This window comes from Balaenoptera ricei, chromosome 16, assembly GCF_028023285.1.
Source record: "Balaenoptera ricei isolate mBalRic1 chromosome 16, mBalRic1.hap2, whole genome shotgun sequence".
Classification (NCBI taxonomy): domain Eukaryota; kingdom Metazoa; phylum Chordata; class Mammalia; order Artiodactyla; family Balaenopteridae; genus Balaenoptera; species Balaenoptera ricei.
In genome coordinates, this window is record NC_082654.1 from 30,729,119 (window position 1) to 30,750,115 (window position 20,997).

General features: G+C 52.1%; 1 protein-coding gene across 2 annotated transcripts in view; it reads left to right on the forward strand.

The window, feature by feature from the left end:
* The window catches only part of CRTAC1 (cartilage acidic protein 1), a 148,019-nt gene that overhangs the window by 126,087 nt on the left and 935 nt on the right, over nt 1-20,997 (forward strand). The window contains exons 12-15 of one of the 2 annotated variants that reach the window (XM_059900414.1): nt 3,130-3,275; nt 4,627-4,669; nt 7,236-7,379; nt 8,205-8,480. In XM_059900414.1, the coding sequence (XP_059756397.1) occupies nt 3,130-3,275; nt 4,627-4,669; nt 7,236-7,379; nt 8,205-8,236 (365 nt within the window). In that variant the 3' untranslated portion in view covers nt 8,237-8,480. Of the gene's footprint in view, nt 1-3,129; nt 3,276-4,626; nt 4,670-7,235; nt 7,380-8,204; nt 8,481-20,997 lie in introns of those variants that run through there. The other variant, XM_059900413.1, reaches the window with a different exon arrangement.

Sequence of the window (20,997 nt, forward strand, 5' to 3'; positions counted from 1 at the left end):
CTAACACCCACCTCTCTCACCAAGTGGTACCAATACTATGGGTGCACTTTCCCAGTTTATCATAACAATCACTATGTTCATTGCCCCCATGGGGCTCAGCTCCTCCAGGATGGGGCCTGGGTCTGTGTCCTTCCTGCTAAATCCCAGATCCCTGCATGATGCTTGGCCCATGGTGGGCTGGTCATTGGGGTGGGGTGGGCAGTAGAACAAGGATTTAGCAGGTATGGGCTTTGGGATCAGACATGCCCTCTCTGGGTAACTGTGAGCAATTCCCTTCACCTCTCCAAGTTTCATCCCCCTCGACTCTAAAATGGAAATTATAAAACTAGTACCTTCTCATGGGACTGCCGTGAGGATCCAGTGCCCTAACACTGAGAATCACCTGGTACAGTTTGGGATGCATACTCTCTAGCAGTATTGCCAACAAGCAAAAGCCCTTTGGGAACTGCAGGGCGTCCCCCCATGTCTAAGAGATGATGAGGATGGGGATGCTGAGGGTCAGAATCGGCCGGGGCAGGGCTGACATTCCAAGGAAGAACTGTCCTTCCTGGATGAGGTAGAGCTCCCTTTTACAGATGAGGAAACTAAGGACCCAAGTCGGCAAAATAATCAGTGACAAAGGAGGGAGTCCTACTGAGATGTGCTCTCCCGGTGGCTGACTTATCTCCTGGTCCTGCCCCTCCCTGGGTCTGGAGGAAGGGAGGAAGCAAGATTCAGAGGCAGGATGTAAATTCGTGATTGTCTATGAATATTCGGCGACTCTTTTGAGTTATTTGTGGCACTTCTGTCAGGCTGGAAAATGTATTCATGTAGCTGTTCTGTTGGCTTAGGTGAGAAACATTTGCTCTTTGTCTCCTTTTTTTTAGTAGAAAAGTGTTTACTTTTTACATCTGCCATTTAATTTGGGTGCTGAACACCCTAAAAATGCCACATCTCTTGAACCTCAAGAGACTGCTTCAAAACAGTAAAAGAGGGGGCAGTTGATACCTCCCCAATCCTATTTTCACCCCCTTCCCCCAAAATGAATTATTGTGGAAGGAGGGAGCGGGGGAGTAGGAGTTTATGAGAAATGTTTTCTGGCTTAATAAAGCCAACCCCAGAACCAGTAAGGCCAGGCCTGGAAGGGGAGAGTCTCCGTGGGAAGAGAAGCTGCACTGCGTCTTGGGGTCTCTGCACTGTGTGCGAGTCTCTGCTCCAGGAGCCTCTCTCTGCTGCTGCTGCCCCATCGCGGGCACAGGGCCAGGAGCTGCTCACCTTTGACACTTCCAGACGGTAGCAGCTGGTCCCTGCCCTCAGTAATTCACAGCGGCCCGAGGCTGGAACGCTACAAAGAGATGTCTCTGGAAGCCTTGGATTGGAGGCAGCAAAAGAGAACCAAACACAGGGAGGCTCAGGAAGCGGATGATGTGGCTCTCAAGGTGCACCTTCCTCTGGAAGCCCCGGACTGACGCACCGGGACTCGGGGAGAAAGATGCAGCTGAGTCCTTCCACGCCGTCCTGTCTTAGCTCCCACCCCAGAGCAGACCTCTGCACAGAGGCGTCTGTACATAGATTCCCCACAAAGTCTAGACGTAGCTTCAACCCTTTTCTAAAATACGGGAACCCCTTTCATACGTGAAAAAGTTTCACAGACCACCCTCGACCCCCACAGTAGCGATCATTGTAAAATCCACTGGTGGACAGCAGTCACCAAAAGCTGCTATAAATTTGACAGCGCTTCTCAGTTTCACTTGTTTTCTAACAGTGTCTATATGCATTAAGGGGAAAGTAGCACACACATGTGGGTGACATCATTTTTTCAGCCTGCGAATGATGCTTGGGGGAGTGTATGGATTGGTGGACCCCCGAGCACCAAGCCCACGTCTGGTCAGCCCTGGTGGGTGACGACCGGCGAGGGGGCTGCAGCCTCCCTCCTACACGTGCTGAGCACTGCCCTCTTTCCCAGGTGACTGATTGGAGGAAGGCCCCTCCCAGCAGGTGAGGCCCATCCCCCACTCCTCTCCACCCCGGTCCATCACCATTAGCCTGACCTTGTCTCGGTGACGGGCCTGTTGCCTTAAGCAGGGAGCTGGGGCCGGCTTTGACGATGCCTAAACACCTGACAAATCTTTCCAACCTGCTTCCTGCCAGTGAGGTAACACGTCGCTTTAAGGATGTGTGCAGATGGATTCACCATGAACGTTCTCTGAGCTCCGCCACTGTTAGTTTTTGTAAACATCTCAGCTTTGTAGAACGGTCTTTCTCCTGTGCCCTCTGCCTTCTGGTTCTTTGTCACCTCAGCTTTTATTTAGAGCTTGGCTCAAATGCTTTCTCCCCAAGAGCCTATCCCTCACCACCCTGACTAGAAAAGCCCCCAGCCTACTCTTACTTCCTTTTTATCCCATCACCCTATTTTTGTTTTCTTCACAGAGCTTGTCAATATCTGGCATTATTTGTTCATCTGTGTGCCTGTCTATCCCCACTAGAGTGGAAGCTCCCTAAAATCAGGGCTATTCCCAGTGACGGCCCCTATCAGACTATTAACATCCAATATAAATACAAATACAAATAAATGCAACACGCCTGAGATTACACAGCAAGTCAGATGTAAAGCTGAGATTTGTCCCCAGGTCTCCCAGATGCCCACCCCCGGCCATGTCCTTCCCAACATGCTCGGTAAGTGGTACCGTCAAGATCTGAACCCAGGACTCCAAAGTCAACATGTTTACCACCAGGCTTTACTCTCTTCCCTCCAAAATCCACTAGAATATAAGTTCTAGAAATGTGCTGTCCAGTATGGTAGCCACTAGCCATGTGTGGCCATTTCAAGTCAGTTAGTTAAAATTAAATTGAATTTAAAATTCAGTTCCTTATCACACCACTTCAAGTGCTTAGCAGCCATGGCCAGCAGCTACCATAGCTGACAGAGCAGATAGAGAACTTCGCCATCACTGCTGAAGTTGTCCTGGACGGCATTGTTCTAAAAGAGCAGGACCTCATCTGCCTTGTTCACTATTTCCCCAGCACTTAGAACAGTGTTCAATTCATATTTTTTATTAGGTGAATGAATAAATGAATGATGATACTTTTGTGGAGAATCCCTCCCCGCCCCCTGCCCTGCAGCTGATCCTTTCTCCTTTCATCCCACAGGGAAGGATGAGGCCAGCAGCGTGGCGGTGACGTGGCCCGATGGCAAGATGGCCAGCCGGAACGTGGCCAGCACGGAGATGAACTCGGTGCTGGAGATTCCCTACCCCCGGGATGAGGACAGACTTCGGGACCCGGCCCCTCTGGAGGTAAGCAAAGGTATCTGGGCCTCAGAGCCAGAAAAGAAAGCCCCACCCATGGGCTGAAGCTGGATTCCCAGGAATCTGCTGACTTTGTTTCTAGAATGACGGAAATCTTCTTAGCAAAGGGCAGGCTTCATAGTGACCCCTCCATGTGTAGTTTGCACACCAGTGTCACACCCACATCTCTTCTGCTCCTCGCAGAAACCCTGGGGTGTTGGAAGGGCAAGCATTTTTCACCCATTTCATGGAGAAGGAAAACCAAGACCAAGAAAGAGAACCCACCAACACCGCACAGCCATTTGTGAGCAGAGTTTACAATTGGCCCCAGGTCTCCTGCTTCACTTCTGGTTCTTTCCAAAGCTTCTGACAAAGCTGTTGCTTCTGAGGGTGGGGCAGGGCCTCTGGGGGCTCCTCAGGGAAGAGCTCTAAACCGCTCTCTGGAGAGGATCACGCCATTGTAGATAACAGGGGCCCACTTAAACTCACACAGAAGAGGGGGCTCACAGAGAGGGTTCTAGAGGAGCTCACAAAATGCAAGGGAAGCTCAGGGTGAGAGCCATGGCAGCTCAGTGGCCCCAGGAGCTCAAAGACCTTTGTCATTCGTGCACTGGCTCTGGGGGGAGCATTATCCTTCCCCAGGAAGCCGCACCAGCACCCCGTCATTTGTCATTTCCAACAGTCAACATTTCTGTCTTGTGTAAAGTGTTCCGCTTCGAGTCCCCGGCCACCCCGCCTCCAGCCACCAGCCTGCTGTCTCTGGGACCTCCACGTAGACACAGCAAAGCCTCCACAGCCCGGCGTGACCAGGCGCCAAAATCTCTGTCTCAGCCCCACTTAGTTCAGATCCTAGCCGCAAAGCCTTTGAGTCCCTCCTCCTGCTGGGATGTCCACCTCTTGTCCAGCCAGCCCTGCCCAGAGGTGGGGGACGGCCTGGCTTGCAGGCACCCACCCCCGTGAGTGGGGAAGGTTCTCAGAGAAGGGGGCGCGGGGAGTGAGCAGACACCTCTAAAAGCTTCTGCACCCCTCTCTACACTCTGCCTTCCTGAGACCCGGCCTGTCTCAGGGTGATGCCACAGGAGGGACAGACTCTGTTAGGCGTCCCGGCGCAGGCATGTGGGTCCCATGCAAGGGGAGTGAGCAGGGGTTTACACCGATCTGTTCTTGGCCTCCCCGCCCAGTCTCCTATTCTCAGCGCAAGGGAAGGGGCCTGGCAGGGAGGGGATCTCCCAGGCGCAGAGCTGAGAGCAGCCCTCATTCGGGGGTCAGGGTGACAGCTGCTCTGCGGCTGTAACTAGGAGGGGACCTGAGATGGGATCTTCTCAACTCACTAGTGTCTCTGCTTCTGCCTACCTTGCAGTGCGGCCAAGGATTCTCCCAGCAGGAAAATGGCCATTGCATGGGTGAGTTGCCTGCCGGTACCAGGGGACAAGGCAGAGGCCGGAATCTCACTGGGGAATGTCAGCCTGGGCCCTGGCAAGGCTCAGGTTGCAGACAAGGGGCGGAAGGGTGAGGAGGCGAATGTGTTGTTTGTCCCTGAGGCTTCAGATGCCAAGACAACCTCCAGGTGACTCGGCAAGGTGGGAGTGATGGTAGTGACCAGCAGCTCTGGGAATTGGCAGTGCTTCCCTGCCATGCATACAGAGAGAATGAGCATGGAGAGGAGACACACAGCCACCTGGACAGAGCTCACAGGGAGGCCTGGCTCCCAGGGGGCCGTGGTGGCTAGGGCGGGCACGCATCCTCCTTCCAACAGAGCAGCAAGCAAGGGGGCCGGTGAGCAAGGGTGGGCATGGCTGGGGGACACTGGAGCAAACCAGGGTGTAGCATGTGGTCATGGTACAGAAGGGAAATTGCAGCCTTGTGCAGTGCTGGGGGCCAGGTAACTGCAGCACGGCCAGGCTCTGTGAGGCAGCTCTGTGAGGGTCCAGGGACCTTCTAAAAGTCCCCCGAGGGTCTGGAATGGGCAAGGGGCAGCCTAGAGGCTCAGCACCCAGAAGGTCTTCAACCCAATGTCTTCCATCCCAGTGACCAGCAACGAGGGGTCAGGCCAAGGACTCCACCTGCCCCTTTAGATGCTCAGGCAGCTTTCTTCCCAAGTCCCCTCTGCAGATACTCATCAGCCCCAGGTGAATGCGTTTACTACTGAGATGCAAGAGTAAACAAGAAGGACGCAGTCCCTGCCCTCTTGGAACTTAGAGCCAATGGGAGGGGCACACAAACAGCGATGACCACACAGCCTGAGCGGGGCTGGGGTGGGGGAGGGGAGGGGACTGTGGGAGCACAAAGGTGGGGTCTTAAACCAGTCTAGGGAGGGTCCAAGAAGGTGTCCCAGAGAAAGTAAGGTGTGAGTTGAGACCTGATGGGTGATGAGGAGTTCGCCCGGCAGAGGGGAGATAGTGTTCCAGTGGAGGGCGCTGCATGGGCAAAGGACCACAAGTGAGAAGTGGAGGAGGATGGCTCGAAGGGTGGCTTAAGGAGGAAATTAGTCCCCTCTGCTCTTCATGTCCCCTCTGTAGCCACTCTAAACAGACAGTGCACGTACACAGAAATTCCAGCATCTTCCCCATGTGCTGGGCAGACCCCGTGACATCCCCAGTGCAGCCGCGTCTTCCTTTCACCATCCAGCAGACATCTGTGTGCGTCCTACATAGCACCCCGCGCGGGGAGCTGGGGGTGCAGGCCAAGCACCTGCCCTGGAGGGGCATCCGCTCTAGTCTGGGAGACAGGCCACAAACATGTGACCCGAACGCTGGACGAGATGAGTTAAAAAACCGTCAAGCAAGGTGCTCTCTGAAGACTTTTCTAGGTGACGTGGACAGGGAGAGGAGCTTTGAGTTGAGACCTGAAGGATGAGAAGGGTCCAGGCACAGAAAGACTGGAGGGAGGAGCTTTCCTGGCAGAGGGAAGAGCGGGAGCAAGGACCGGGATACAAGAAAAAGGCTTGGTGTGTCAAAGGGACAGGAAGGAGGCCACTGTGCCAGGAGAGGATGGACGAGCCAAACGCCAAGTTAAGGAGGGTCTTGAGGCCCTAGAAAGGTGTCTGGACTTTGCGCTCAGGGCCCTTTGCAGTTAAGCAGGAGAGTATAGGCCAAACCAGCAGACGTGGGACACATAATCAACTGAGCAAGGAACCGCCTGGGAGCCTATCTTTGTTAAGGGCAAAATAAGCCGCTCATGACACTGGAGGATACAGAAGAGACAGGACTATCTTGATTCTTCTGAAGGAGTGAGGGAGGCTGGATGGGGTAAAAAACATGTGGTTCACATTTTCAAAAGATCACCTGGTTGCTGAATTGCAGATAGAATTGGAGGGAGGGGGGAAGCCAGGAGGCCAGGAGGGAGGCAGCTGCAGAAATCCAGGCAAGAGCTGCTGGTGGTTGGGGACAGGCTGGTGGCAGAGGAGTGAGAAGGAGGTGGCCAAATGGGAGAGGTACTGTGGGGGCAGAACTGACAGGATCTGTTGTTAAATTGCCTGCAGAGGTAAGGCAACCGGAGGAATCGGGGATCACTCCGATGTCTGCTTGAGCAGCCAAGTGACTGACGGTGGCATTGATTGAGTTGGAGAAGATGGGAACAGGGGGCAGAAGAGGCTTGAGGGCCAGGGGGATCTAGAGTTCCATTTGGACCTAGTAAGTTTGAGATGCATGGTAGACAGATTCACAAGTCTGGAGCCCGAGGGAGAGGTCATGGCTGGAGTTGGAAAGTCTGGAATCATCCATATACAAAGGGACCACCTAGAGAAAGTGTGGTAGATAGAAGAGAAGACCCCGGACCAAGCCTGAGTGCCCCCCACGTGTAGAGGTCAAGTACAGGAGGAGCCAGCCAAGGGGACTGAAGCGAGGAAGTTGAGGCCCAGAGAGAAGAAAGGACATGCCCAAGGTCACGGCGGGGGAGGGGTGGGCAGCAGAGCCTGAGCAAGGATCCACTGCCCACAGCCCCCAGTGAGTTGCTCCCCTTGCCTTTCAGACACCAACGAATGCATCCAGTTCCCATTCGTGTGCCCTCGAGACAAGCCCGTGTGTGTTAACACATACGGAAGCTACAGGTGCCGGACCAACAAGAGATGCAGTCGGGGCTACGAGCCCAACGAGGACGGCACAGCCTGTGTGGGTGAGTGGAGCCCCCGCCATGGTCCAGTAGCAAAGGCAACTTGCCTTCCACTGGGGAGCTCTGGGAGGCCCCAGATCCAGGTCCCCGGCCCCTGCCTTCCCCTGGCTGGAGGGAGTCTCCCTAGACCCTCGTGGGGTCTCCAAGGAAGACCATAACAGAGGCTTGGAGAAGCCCTACCACTACTGCCATCATCTGAAGGGCCCCTGGGGTGCTGTGTCCTGGCCAGAGGCTATTGCTCTTCTTATTTCTCCCCTTCTCACATTTCCTAAAACTAATGTTCCTACCTTAAGTTCAGCCCACCTTTTCCTACCTGGGATATAGACTAACTCCTACTACTCACCTTTGTCTGAATTTCTGAACTGCTATTTGTCTTCTTCCTCCCAAACGCTTCCCCACACCCACACCCCACCCCCACGCCCTTTCTCTTTTTCCCATTTTCTATCTCTCTGCCCCATGCTTTTTGCAGCTCAAGTGGCCTTTTTAGGTGGGTATCCTTCTGCCGCCTTTAGAATCTCTGAGCCTCTCTCTCGGGCCTCATCTCTTTCTCTAGGCCTTGGACTTTGCCTTCAGTTATATGCACTTTAAATTCCATCAATAAAGGAAAAAACAAAAACAAAACTAACAACCTTTGTGGCAAACTAAATCTCTCCCACTGCCTGTCTCTCTCTCCACACCCAGTAGATTCTGCTGCGCGCTCCCTCTGAATGGACTGCGGGGGTGGCCATCTTTGAAAAGGGAAGTGTGGGAGATATTTGTGTCACCTTAGTTGTTTGTGAAGCCTTTCTTTGCATGCTTTCTGAGAACATGTTTTTTACCCCCATCCAGCCTCCCTCACTCCTTCAGAAGAATCAAGATAGTCCTGTCTTTTCTGTATCCTCCAGTGTCATGAGCGGCTTATTTTGCCCTTAACAAAGATGGCTCCCAGGCGGTTCCTTGCTCAGTTGATTATGTGTCCCATGTCTGCTGGTTTGGCCTGTGCTGTTTCTGCTCTGCGGGCCCTAACTGCCCGTGGTAGAGAAAGCCATATTGGGGTTGGTGGTCATGATGGGAGAGGGAAAGGGTGGCCCTTTGGGACTCTTGATAAAAATGTTAAAGTTTGAACTTGCGAAGTCTTCCAGCCTCTTTCTGGAGAAATCATGCCAATAAACTCTCTGCTGGGTATTAGTGTCTAGCTAGTGGGAAAAAAAATGTGTCTGAGGCAAGTAGAGCTGGTTGGAATGTTGAATTAGCAGCAGCCCTTCCATCACATGGCCCTTGGGCAGCAACTCATGAGATAGTGTCTGCCCCAGGCATAAGCAGTGGTTGGGTTCGTGCACCAGTGTTCACGTGTCGGGGACTGGGGTTTGGACCAGGTAAGGGATGTGGGATGAGCAAGGGGCAGACATGGAGTGCTCTGAGGAAGTCACTTCTCCACTCTGGGCCTCAGTTTCCCTCATCTAAATGACAGGAGAGTTGAGCCTAAGGGCTCTTTCCTTTCTAAGACCCCTTAATATGTGGCTGGACATAGGCATGGCTAGTGTCAGGTTACCCTGATTTCTAGAAAGAACCTTGCAATTTGGTCTCCCCTGCAATATTCTTGGAAACCTGGAAGCTCCTGGAAGCTTCACCTGTGGGAATGATGTAACACCTTAGAATACTTTCATGACAAGCTTCAGTAGAGAAGGTGCGTTATAAATCACAGATCTATTCTTTACGGGGAGAAAAGGCACCCCAAGATATAATAAAATCACACTTAAGAATACACCAAGCCTTTTAAAAATATATTTAACAAAAGAAACTACCATTTTCTGATATAATAATAACATGCCCCATAAATCACAAACTATTAATTCCTCATAGCTAGTGCTGTTTTTACACTCGGAATAGGAGCTTAAATGAAAAGTTTTAAAATAAAAACAGCTACAGTTTCACAGAAAACGTACACCCACTTAAAAATCACTCCACTTCTGGGAAGCCCACTCCTGTGTACTGACATGGAATTAAAGATCTGAAAGGGCCCCATAGATGAGGCTCAGAGAGGTGAAGTGATCTGCCCAAGGTCACGAGCCAGCTGGTCCCCGAGTCAAAGCTGGAGCCCTCTGCCACCACCCCATCTTGTCAGGGGGGTAACAGACAGCGCTGTCACCATTCAGACTATTCCCTCGTCATTCTGGAAGATGCTGCCTTTTTAGAAAAGAACAAGCGGATCTAAGATAGTGAGATAAGTAAAACCCAAAGCCCACAGAGGCGATGGTTCCAAATGCAATGGTAAATAACAAGATAACAGTGTCCATTGATTGGCTGCACACACAACACGAGAAATAAGGGATAAGACAGCTAGTGTGACAGCCTGACAAGGACATCAGGAGATCCGAGGTGACAGCAAACTTCAGAGGATGCCTTATAAGTAATAACCATGAATTCCTGCACACCGAGTTTCTTATAACTGGGTATATATGTGTGGTTTTACCCTACTTGGTGGGTGGGGCCAGATGAGTTAAAAAGAGCAGTTCAAAATCCCTCCAGCTGCTTAAGAGCACAACTACAATATCCTGATTCCAGGGTAAGAAGGCTTTCCGTTAGATTCATTCTTTCATTCATTCAGTCTTTCAACAAATATTGGTTGAGCACCTATTATGTGCCAGGTACTGAGCTAGGCTCTGGGCGTGCAATGGTAAGTGAAGGTGACTTGGTTGCTGTCCCCATATTGCCTTCCTCCAGCCAGATGGAGGAGCCCAGGGCACGGGATGGGAACGGGACTCAGAGAGGCTTTCTAAAAAGGCTAGCTAAATTCTTGGATTGCTGTACCAGAAAGCTAGCTCTCTGCATTCGTTCATATATTTATTCAACAAGCATTTACTGAGAACCTCCCTCCCGTGTGACAAGCACTGGGTCCCTCCCATGAGGACCATGACAATGAGGGCGTCAAGTTCCCTGCCCCCGAATAACAAGACCTCCCCAGTGGGCCAGGAGCCCAGGCTTTCCAAGCCCAGTGCCTCAGTCCAGTGTGTTTACTGGCCTGTGCTGAACCAGCCACAGATGGGTGGGCACAGAGCCACACCCAAGCTAGCCAGGCTCAAGGTCACTCTTTCTTCTAATTCCTCTTGCCCTGAGGCCCATGGGCGCCCAAACCCTTGCCTTTCCCTTCTGAGCACAGACAATTCAGTCTTTTTTTTGTCTGCTAGCCCCACTCAGGCTCCTGACATCTTTGTTGGCTTCTGCTGGACCTGAGTTTGTAACAGAAATAGCAAATGCCTTCAGGGGCTGAGAAGTAATGGAATGGGCTAGAAGGGATTATGCAAATGGCGAGCTGGAGCCGCTGAAGGGGGCAGCCCTTACTCACTCTAGCAAAGCAGGAAGATGGGCCAGCATGGCCAGAACTTCCCATTTTTCAAGAAAAGCCAAATAATAATAATACCATTTTCACTCCGCCCAAGAATGCTCCTCTTCCCAGGAATGTACCCCTTAAAATGACAATAATAGCTTCCATTTAGTGAGCTCAGCATGTCTGGGTCAGCTCTAAACTAAATAGGAATCAACTTGTTGAATCCTCACAACAATCCCCGGAGGAAAGTGCTGTAATCATCCCAGTTTTACCGAGACGCATGCGGCTGGAACGGGACAGAGGAAGGACTCTGTCAGGGCGGTCTGTCCCCAGCCTGTGCTCTTCCTTCTCCATTCGGGCTAGCTGGCTGGTTACACAAAAGCACCGTCTCTCACGCTGCCCAGGGTCAAGGGGTGGGTTGGGTAGAAGAAATGGAGTCCCTGGAGGCCCAGGATCTGAGACAGTCTCCCCACAGTGACATTCAAGCTGCGAGAAGAAATGGCAGTACCTGTGTCGAGTCCCCTCACCAGGCACAGAATTGTGAATCACCCACGTGACCTCTTCAAGCATCTACTCAGCTGCCAGCCCTGTTCTGGGGAGGTGCCATTCTGAGGGCCAGGAGTTTGATTTTGTGTCACTCTGGCTGCTATGGCCCCCTCCCAGGGTCTGGGCATCGCACCCTGACCGGCGCCCGCCACTGGACTGCAGCTCAAGCAGGGGTTCCACTCCCGCCTCTGAACAGGACCCTTGGTCATCATTCCAGAGTCACATGGAGACAGGAGGACGAACGCTTCTTTTTCTCAGGGAGCCAGCTGGGTTTTTCCAGCAGATTCCAGAATGATACCCGCCCCCCCCCCCCGAGACTCTCAGCCCAGGAGGCAAGCCTAGTCCCTCCCCTTCTCTCCCTCCCCAGGGTCAGCCATCATCTCTGTCCTTTGGTGTGGACCAGACCCCAGCCACGTCCTGTCAGGGGCTGATGTTGCTTGCATCTCCTTAACAGCAGGCACATCCTAGAAGGAGGAGGAAGGAGGGCGAGAGATCACAGGCTGGTTAACTCCACAGATAACGCCAACCCTCTCCTTCAGCGCTTGTTCTCTGAAGTGGTCGAAGGGTAGGCCATCAGAGAACAATGAGAAGCAAGAAGAAAAAACCCTCCTCGGGGAAGGGAGCTAACATTTACAGAATGCCTGCCGTGTGCCCAAAACTGTACATCTCCATTAATCCCCATACCCATCCTAGGGGATAAATGCTATTATTCTATTTTATGACCAAAGAAACTGAGGCTTAGAAACAATGTTACCCAAGGTCACACGGCTAGTTAAGTAACTGACACCTGGGCAGATTACTTAACCAGGTATCACTCGGCATACACCGGACACCTACTATGTGCCAGGCATGGTTCTAGTGGCTTGGAATGTACATCTGTGAACATCACCGGCAAAGATTCCTGAAAGCCCTGGTGACATATGGCAGGCACTAAACAACATAATAAGTAAAGTATATAGTATGTTACAAGTTAGGTGGGAAGGAGGAAGCAGCATTAAGGCAAATCGGGAGCGCTGAGATAGGCAGAATGCCATTCTAAATAGGGTGGCTCAGGGTAGGCCTTGCTGAGAAAGAGGTATTTGAGCTGTGTTTGAGCCTCAGTTTTCTTATCTGTAAAATGGGGATAATACCTACCACACAAAGTTTTTACATTAAACAAGATGATATAAAATACTTGACATAGGGCCGGCCTAGCACCTAGTAAGCCCCCAATAAATCAGAAATGTTATCAATATTACTAAGTAGCAGAGTTCAGGATGGAGCCTAGATCTATTCAGTGCCAAATCTCATGTGGCTCCCAGCACAGCCTGCCGTGGCCCAGGTCACCGGGAGCCTGCAGTGTGGGAGATTTGGAGGACATTGGCCGCCCACAGGGAACTGAAGCAATCTCAGGACCGAAAATGACCATGAGGGAGCAGACCAAACCTTCCCGGGGCCTGGGCTGTGCTGAAGTGTTCAACTTCGTTCTCACGAGGTGCCATTTCCCAAGAGAATACTCATAAAATGCGATAAACCCAGCAGGGAGGGCGTGGCACTGACTGAGCTGCACAGAGCAGGAGTCACCAGGAGCTAGTGAGCTGGCCCAGGGATTCGCCCCTGACCAGCACGGAATCCTAGATCATTAAATACAGAGGCACCTGAGACGTCATCTAGTTCTGCCCCATCCTTCTCAGATGTGGAAACGGAGGCCCAAAAATGAGCAGTGACTTCCCTGAGGACCACAGCCTAACTGGGAATCTGACTCCTGCCTGAGACTCCTTGCCTCACTCTGCCTCCTTCTCCAGAAAACTCAAAGTATTTCAGAAGCACAGTTGCATCAAGTATTTTAGAAATATGGGGGCCAGTGCTTGTCCTTTCTATCATGCTGACACAGAATCAGAGTCAGGGGAAGTGCCCACCAAGTGAATCCAGGCACCGTGCTTGGACCGTGGAACACAGCCAGGACGAGAGAGCCAGGGGGAGACACCAGGTGCCGAGAGGGTCCCGATCAGAGAGGGGAGGCTGCAGACAGGGTCAGAAGCATAGGGGATGAGGCTGGGGACAGAAGGAGAATCTGTGTCACCCCTTCCCAGGAAGTCCTGCCCAGAATCTCATGACCTCGGCATGCCTGCCCACCTGCCTTCCAGAAGGGGCCCAGAATAATTCCCGTAAAGGTAACTCATTGTCCTTCATGGCCAGACCCAGAGAAGTCACGAAGGATTTATCCCCCAGAATCATTTAATACCCCCCGCAAAAAAGTCTAAGGGCTGACTCTCCTCCCCCAGCCCAGACCTGCGTGCGGAGCCCCAGGGAAGGGACAAAAGCACAGTCACGTTCCCCGACTGCTCTTGGGGACAAGCAGAGGGACACGCTTAGGCCGAAAGGAGGAAGGCAAACCCCACATACACCTTCTCTGCACTTTCCAGTCCCCAAGCTCAAGATGTATAGGCCTTGAAGGCAGACACAGAGAGGATAGAGGGAGAAGGAAGCCGGGAGCTCGCAAAGCTTCACCCAGGGCAGAAGGTGTCTCGGGTGTCAAAGACCACATTCTTTCTTACAGAGCTGATCCGCAAACCCTGCAGCCCTCCCTCCCTCCTTCTTTCCTTCCATCTCTCCTTAAAATTCGCTCTTCACCCTGAGACTCTGGGATCAGATGGACTCAGGTTTGAATCCCAGGCACCCCACCAACGCACTCCGCAGTGGCCTTAAACAAGCGGCTTCACCTCTCTGAGACTCAGTTTCTTCATCCCCTGCAAATGGAGGCATAACCTCATAGAGCTTTTGTGAGGCTTCGTCAGGGTAGAGCGTCTAAGGTGCTCAGTACACTGCCCAGATTGTTAAAATGCAGATATTATTATGAAATCTGTTCCAGGCCCTTTAACCTCCTGCTTTCACTTCTAGCAGTGCCTGATTTTACAACAATCCATAAGTCATTAACTGGGACGATGTTAGACCTATAAGAATCTTTCCCAACGAGACACAACCATCACTCACAGTTATAAATGTGGAGTTCATTTGGGGACCGGCCTACACAGCATCTTCCCTTTGAAGAGCTCCAGTCCTGTATTTTGATCTGCACTGGGGAGCACAGGGCCGATCAGTATCCATCCATTCACCTGCTTCTCCACGGTCTGCGAGCATCTGTCTCAAGCCAGGCAGCCCTCTCCCTCACCTCTGATCCATCAGTCATCTCCCTATACACATCTTCCCTGTATCCATCCACTTATCCGTCCATCCATCCACCTATCCATCCACCCATGGTACTTCACCCTCTAGGACCCCAGGGCCAGACTTTCCGGGCAAAGTACTCAGCCCCACAAGGATTTACCACCTCAAAATAAGGGTGCCCAGGAGCACCAGGCAGGGGCTGAGTGGGGTCAGGATGTACACTTCCTCCCCTTCCCTCCCCTCCCAGGTGGAGATCATGAGCAGAGCCACAAGATCACGGCCAGGGCAACGTTATTAAAGCTGCCCAGTGCAGGGGATGGCCTGGGGTCACCCTTTAATTGAGTTACTCAGTGACCACTTACCTGTCTGTGTCTGCATCTGCCTAAGCTGCTTCTCAGTGGCACGTTGCCCCAGGGGCCTGAGGATCTCAGGTCTGTATGTTCTTGTCTCTTCCTGCCAGCCTGTGATGGACTGCACTTTTCGTTCACCTGCCAAGGGTGAGGCACTGCACCAGACACTTGGGGTGGGGGAGGGAGGTGGTAGAAATAAGCAAGACAAGATCCCCGCCCCCCCAAGAGTTCGAGAGGAACTGGGACAGGAGGAAGGCCATCACCACCAGAAGGTCTTGTAAGCTGTGTACAACATTTCCCGTTCCAGGGCCTTGCTCAGCACAGCTCTCAGGTGGTAGCTGGTCCCCAATCACTTTTCCATTACAGAAATCGATAACTTGAATTACTCCAGAATAACTAGCCCCTTCGTGCCCCTGCAAATCTAATTTTTCTGTATCTGCATTTGCCCACATGCTTCTCTCTGAGCCTGATATCTGTCTTCATGAGTCAATCCAGGCAGAACGGAACCTTTTGTCTGACTGTGACACACAGTGGCAGAATGAGAGACGGATTTGGGGTCGGAGACTTAGGTTCAAGCTTTCGCTCTGACACTAACTAGCTATGGGCGCTCGTGAAGCCACTTAACCATCTAATTTCCTCATCTATAAAATGAGAATTCAAATATAACCACCCGGGCTTCCCTGGTGGCGCAGTGGTTGAGAACCTGCCTGCCAATGCAGGGGACACGGGTTCGAGCCCTGGTCTGGGAAGATCCCATATGCCGCAGAGCAACTAGGCCCGTGAGCCACAGTTACTGAGCCTGCGCGTCTGGAGCCTGTGCTCCGCAACAAGAGAGGCCGCGATAATGAGAGGCCCGCGCACCGCGATGAAGAGTGGCCCCCACTTGCCACAACTAGAGAAAGCCCTCGCACAGAAACGAAGACCCAACACAGCCATAAATAAATAAATAAATAAATAAATAAATAAAAAAAAAAAAATATAACCACCCACAAGAGTGTTAAAGAGCAAAATGGAATAATACTGTAAAGGAGTTCCTCGCATATATTAGGGGATCAGTGAACCCTTGGATTTTGCTTGTTCTATGCAAGAATCTGGAACCTGGCTATAAATCTACATCATGAGGCCACAGTATAATGAGATCCTAGTGTAACTCCAGCAATAACAACATCTTACATTGGAGAAACAGATTATCATTTACAAAGATGCCTTCTCACAACGCTCTCATTTTGCAAATGACAAGCTAAGACTCAGTGTGGTTAAGCAATTGACCAGGGGTCTGCGGACCGGTGCAGCTTTCTGACCCCCTCCATACTCTTCCACCTCCTCCATCATCCCTGTCAAAACCACGAGTCCCTGTGCAGCTCCGGGACGCTAAGTTCTGCTGTCCAGCAGATGCTGAAGTGACAGGCCCTTTAAATAGCCTCTTAGAGGAAGAGCTGTGAGCACAGCACAATCTGCCCTCAGTGCCACCAGGAGAATAAATCCTCCCAAAGTCGCCTGAGAAGGGTTCTGTGGAAACCTCGGAAGGCTGAACTTTGAAAGGAGGGAAAGAACACCTATTTCATGCCAGGCACATTCGTGGCCAATTTCTCACCAGCTCCTCAAAACCAGTTGTTCTTAACCTTTTCAGGGGGCCACATACCCCTTTGAGAATCTGCTGAAAGCTGTGGATTCTCTTCCCCAGTTAAAGGTACATCATTCTGCATACAAGGGCAAGGGGTCAAGATTAAGAGCTCCTGGCATAAACCTGGGCTGTTCTAAGATTTTCTTAGGTACCAGGGACCTTCTTTTTTAAATGCCCCACCCCTCATCATATCAAACATTTCCATATACATCCGCAACCCTCACTAAATCACACACACACACACACACACACACACACACACACACACACACGACTCGAGTTAAATTGCAGTTGACTGTTTGACATAATGTTACATTTTGTAGATATGTAATAAAACATTAATTTCAGTTTTGTGCTTGCTTTTCCTATTTTGAAGCCAATGAACTTTCTTGGTAAATTTCATTGAAATGTATCATACTTATAGAAAATATGCAAATCTTAAGTGTACAGCTCCATGAATGCTCTGAAAGTGAGCACACCTATGTAACTGCTGGAGAAACAGCTCATGAGGAGTCCCCAGAAGCCCCCCGGCCCCCTTCCACTCGCTGCCCCCCACCCCAGGGCAGCCACTATCCTGACTGCTAACACCATAGATTAGTTTTGCCTTTACTAGAATGTGTTATAAGTGCAGTCATAGAGGTCATACTCATTTTGTGTCTGGCTGAATTCATGGAACCAATCAACTTTTCCATTCAGGTCTCAGGTATCTTCAGAGGCCTGTGAAAAGCTCATAGGCTCTAGGTACAGTCGAAACCAGGGGTTCTCAACCTTGCCTTCACACTAGAATCTCTAGGGGAAGTTTTAAAACTCCTGATGCCCAGGCTGCACCCCAGGACAATGAAATCAGAATCTCTGGGGACAGGACCAGGCATCAGTGGTTTTTCTTGCTCCCCAGATAACTTTGATTACGACCAAGGATGAGAAGCACAGGTCTAGGCAATTCTGTAAAGTATTAGTATCCCGATTTTACAGCTGGGGAAACTAAAGCTCCAGGTCTTTCCACCATATGCAACTGTCATGAAGCCGGAGCTCCAATTCAGGTCTGACTTGGGGTGCTCTTTGCATTGCCTTCACCCATGGTGAACAATAAAGCCAAAACCAGGTGTGGGTGCCTCCTGCCAGACACCGCGTCACTGTAAGTCCTTCCAGAGCTATGGAGAAGGGAGGTCAGGTTTCCCAGGCTGCAAGACCCCCAGGAGAAAGGCAGCACCCCAGTGGCTGGCCATAGGGAGAAAGAGTCACCACAGACTGGACTCCATCTTTGCCCCATGCCACTCTGGAAGTCACAGAAAAGTCCTTGCAGGTGGGAGCAGCTGCTTGTCTGGGGGTCGCAGAGAAGTTTCCCAGCAGCTGAGATGCTCTGGCCCAATCTGCTTTGATTTGGAGGTGCAGTGCAAGATGCCACCACTCGGTGGCACCATGAGCTTCTGTAAACCCTGTGGTTTTCGCACACACCCCTGACTTTGGCCAAAGCAAGCCAGAAAGGAGAGTCAGGGGACAGTGATGGGGGAGCAGCAGTCCAGAGCTGCCTGGGGGTTCCTCTGCTCCTGGGGCCTGATGGGGCCTGTCTCTGGCTGGCAAGGAGGTTGCAGGGATATGGCTGCCACTTCCCCCATAACTGAGCCAGCAGAGGAAAGCCAGGCAGAGAAGCCACGCCTCAGCCGGCTTCTCCCCTCACTGCCCTTCACCAAGCTGCCCCTGTGGGCCCCGCACGCCCATGAGGAGCCCAACCACCCACACTCCCGTGATGCCCTGGGCTTGAAGGTACCAGACCTCCCTTGGAGCCCAGGCACAGCTCCAAGTCCTTCCCTGGGTTATCTGCCAAATCCTCACCCTAGGATGGCTGAGGGGGTCTCTGAAGCTGGTATCGTCTTCCCCACAGTTTGGAGTCAGACTGTCTGGATTCAAAGCCAAGCTCTGCTACTTTCTACTTGTATAGTTTTGGGCAAGTTACTTAACTTCTGTGAGCCTCAGTCTTTTCATCTGTAAAGTGGGAATAATAGTCCACACCACAGAGGGTCGTTGTGAGGATTGAATGATGAATTATGTAGAGTCTTAGCCTAGTGCCTGGCACATAGTCAGTGCTAAATAAATGTTAGCTACTATTGTTTGTTTATTATTACTACTAATAATAATGTTGCAAACAGGACAGACAAAATGAACCTAACCGCATGTTAAAGAACAGCCTCCATTGTGACAACCCACCCACACCCCAGGTTTCAGCAGAGTCAGCAAGTCCAGCTGCCCCTTAGGAGCAGAAAGTACAAGCAGGGAAGCCACGCAGGGTCCTGTTCAGAGAGGGCCCCCCCAGACTCCCACCCAGAGGTGGAGCCATTGTCCCCACGGTCTGGTGGGATCCTCTCTTGGCCCACAGACCTGAATGTGTGACCCCGGCCATCCTACACCCTCAGGCAACTTCCATTTGGGTGTCATCCCCAAAGTGTCAGAGTGAGTGAGCACTGGGTCAGGAGATGACCTTGGTTCTAAACCTGGCACTATCATCAACCAGCTGTGTGACCTAGGGCAAGTCACTCACCCTCTCTGGGCCTCCATTCTGCCTCACTTAGATGACTTTAAATGCCCTCCCACACCTGTGCCACATGGTTTTAGCAAAGTATCTGGCACACAGTAGGTGCTCATTAAATGTTATTTCGTTTTATAAAAGCCAAGACACAACTCTACTAGGTTCCAACACCCGCATAGTTTTCTTTAGAACTGAGTGACCTGTGTGATCCAACCCCGAACAGATATGAGCTCAAGAAATGGGTATTTAATTAATCCATGACTTGATTTTGACCTGGCTTTCAGTCCAACCTGTTCCCCCCACCTAAGAATCCCAGGGCCGCATAAAGGCTCCAGATTAGGGACGCAGAGTGTCTGACTCCCACTAGACTGCAAGCTCCAAGAAGACAGGGCCCGTCCTGCCCGTGTCAGGGTGCTGCCTCTTCAGGAACACACTCAGCCCTGCCTCCTCGGCGTGAGGTGGGTGGGCGGCCAAACACCCCCTCACCATGGTCCTGGGGCATAGATCTGGCCTCCCATCACCGTGGGGGAGAGAAGCAGCACAGAGCCTCAAGCTAGGCAAGTCCTTTTATTGGAAAAAGAAATAATAAAGCAAAAGGCCACCACATTGCCTACGCCCAGCCCTCCCACAGGAGACGCACAGGTCAGCCCCAGCCATACGGTGGGCCAGGGTGGGTATAGGGGTAGGGGCTGTGCTGGAGCCCACTGGGCCGCAAGCTCACCCGGGGCATCCTTGGACCAGGACCCACTTAGGCTCGGGGGCTGGGCTGCCCTCTCCAGCTCTCTGGAGCTTTCCTACACACTGCTCCTGCATCCAAAAGAAAATCAGGCCCCTCTTTGGTTCCAGAAAGCTACCTGGCTAGCTGGTCTTTCATATCCACTCTAGCACCTCCTGCCGGCTGAGGCAGGCAGTCTCCTTCTGTCCATCTTCAGGCACCAGGATGGGGCTGCTGGGTGTCGGCAGGCAGGGCCTCATTGGCTGGACACCCCTCTTTCCTTTCAAGAAAGGAATTTGCCTTTTCCCCTGCAGGTTAGCAGCTCCTTTGACCTTCCAAAGAAGCCTCACTTACACAGCCTTAGAGAGCCCCGGAGCCTGGGCGGGCTGAATATGCAGTGTCCATGGCCCCATTGCCTTGTCATGAGGGACTGAGAGGGGGGCACGGAAGGCCCTGGAAGGTTGGCTCTGTTCTCCTAGAACCCCAACTTCTTTTTTGTTAGAATGTACACAGTACAGTCAGAAGGTGGGGAGAACCTTGCAGGTAGGGGAGAGGCCAGGAAGAAGAGCCAAGCTGGCAGCCCAGGCAAGGGGCAAGGGACATTAGGACATTTATTTACAGGGGGACAGGCTGGACCCACACAGGGAAGCAGGCAGACCGTGGCGCACGAAGATAAGACAGGATGCAGAGAGGGGCAGTCATTGGCCCAGCAGCCAAGGGGAACGTACAAGTGCACTCATTCACATACATGCACACACACATGTGTACACACACTCACACAGGTGCACTTGCCATGCACTCATGCACACACCTGCCCTCACACACAGGTGCATTCATGCACATAGTGCACTCACATATGTGCACTTACACATGTGCCTGCGTGCACACACACTCATTCTCACACACGTGCAGGTTCTAATCTCAGGAAGTTGGCTCCAGTTCTGGAGGTTAAACCCCCCAAGGCTACATCTCTCCATGAGGCATTTCTCCAGACCCCCATATAACCTCCCAGAGCCCCAGGCCATGTGCCCCACCACCAGCACCCGGTAGCCTGCAAAGTCGCAGGACTTGGACGCTTCTTGGCAAGGCTAAGATGACCTCCAGGCTCTGGGTGGAGGACAGGGACACCATGAGTCTAGAAGAGGTCAGGAGGGGGCTGAAGAGCTCCCCACCGCAGCGCCCGTAGGCTGACCACTCCTGTGTCCCCAGACCTTGAGTTTGGTGGAGGCAGGGTCACAGACAGGCAGAGGCCCCGTGGTGGCATCAGAAAAAGCAGACACTGGGAGGCAGCCATGGGGAGCAGGGCCCCGAGGGAGGGAGTCCTGGTGGATGTGAGATTTGGGGTGAGGAAACGTGCAGGATGGGAAGTCTCTATGTGACAGACCCTCTTCTGGGGTGTTGGCAGGGG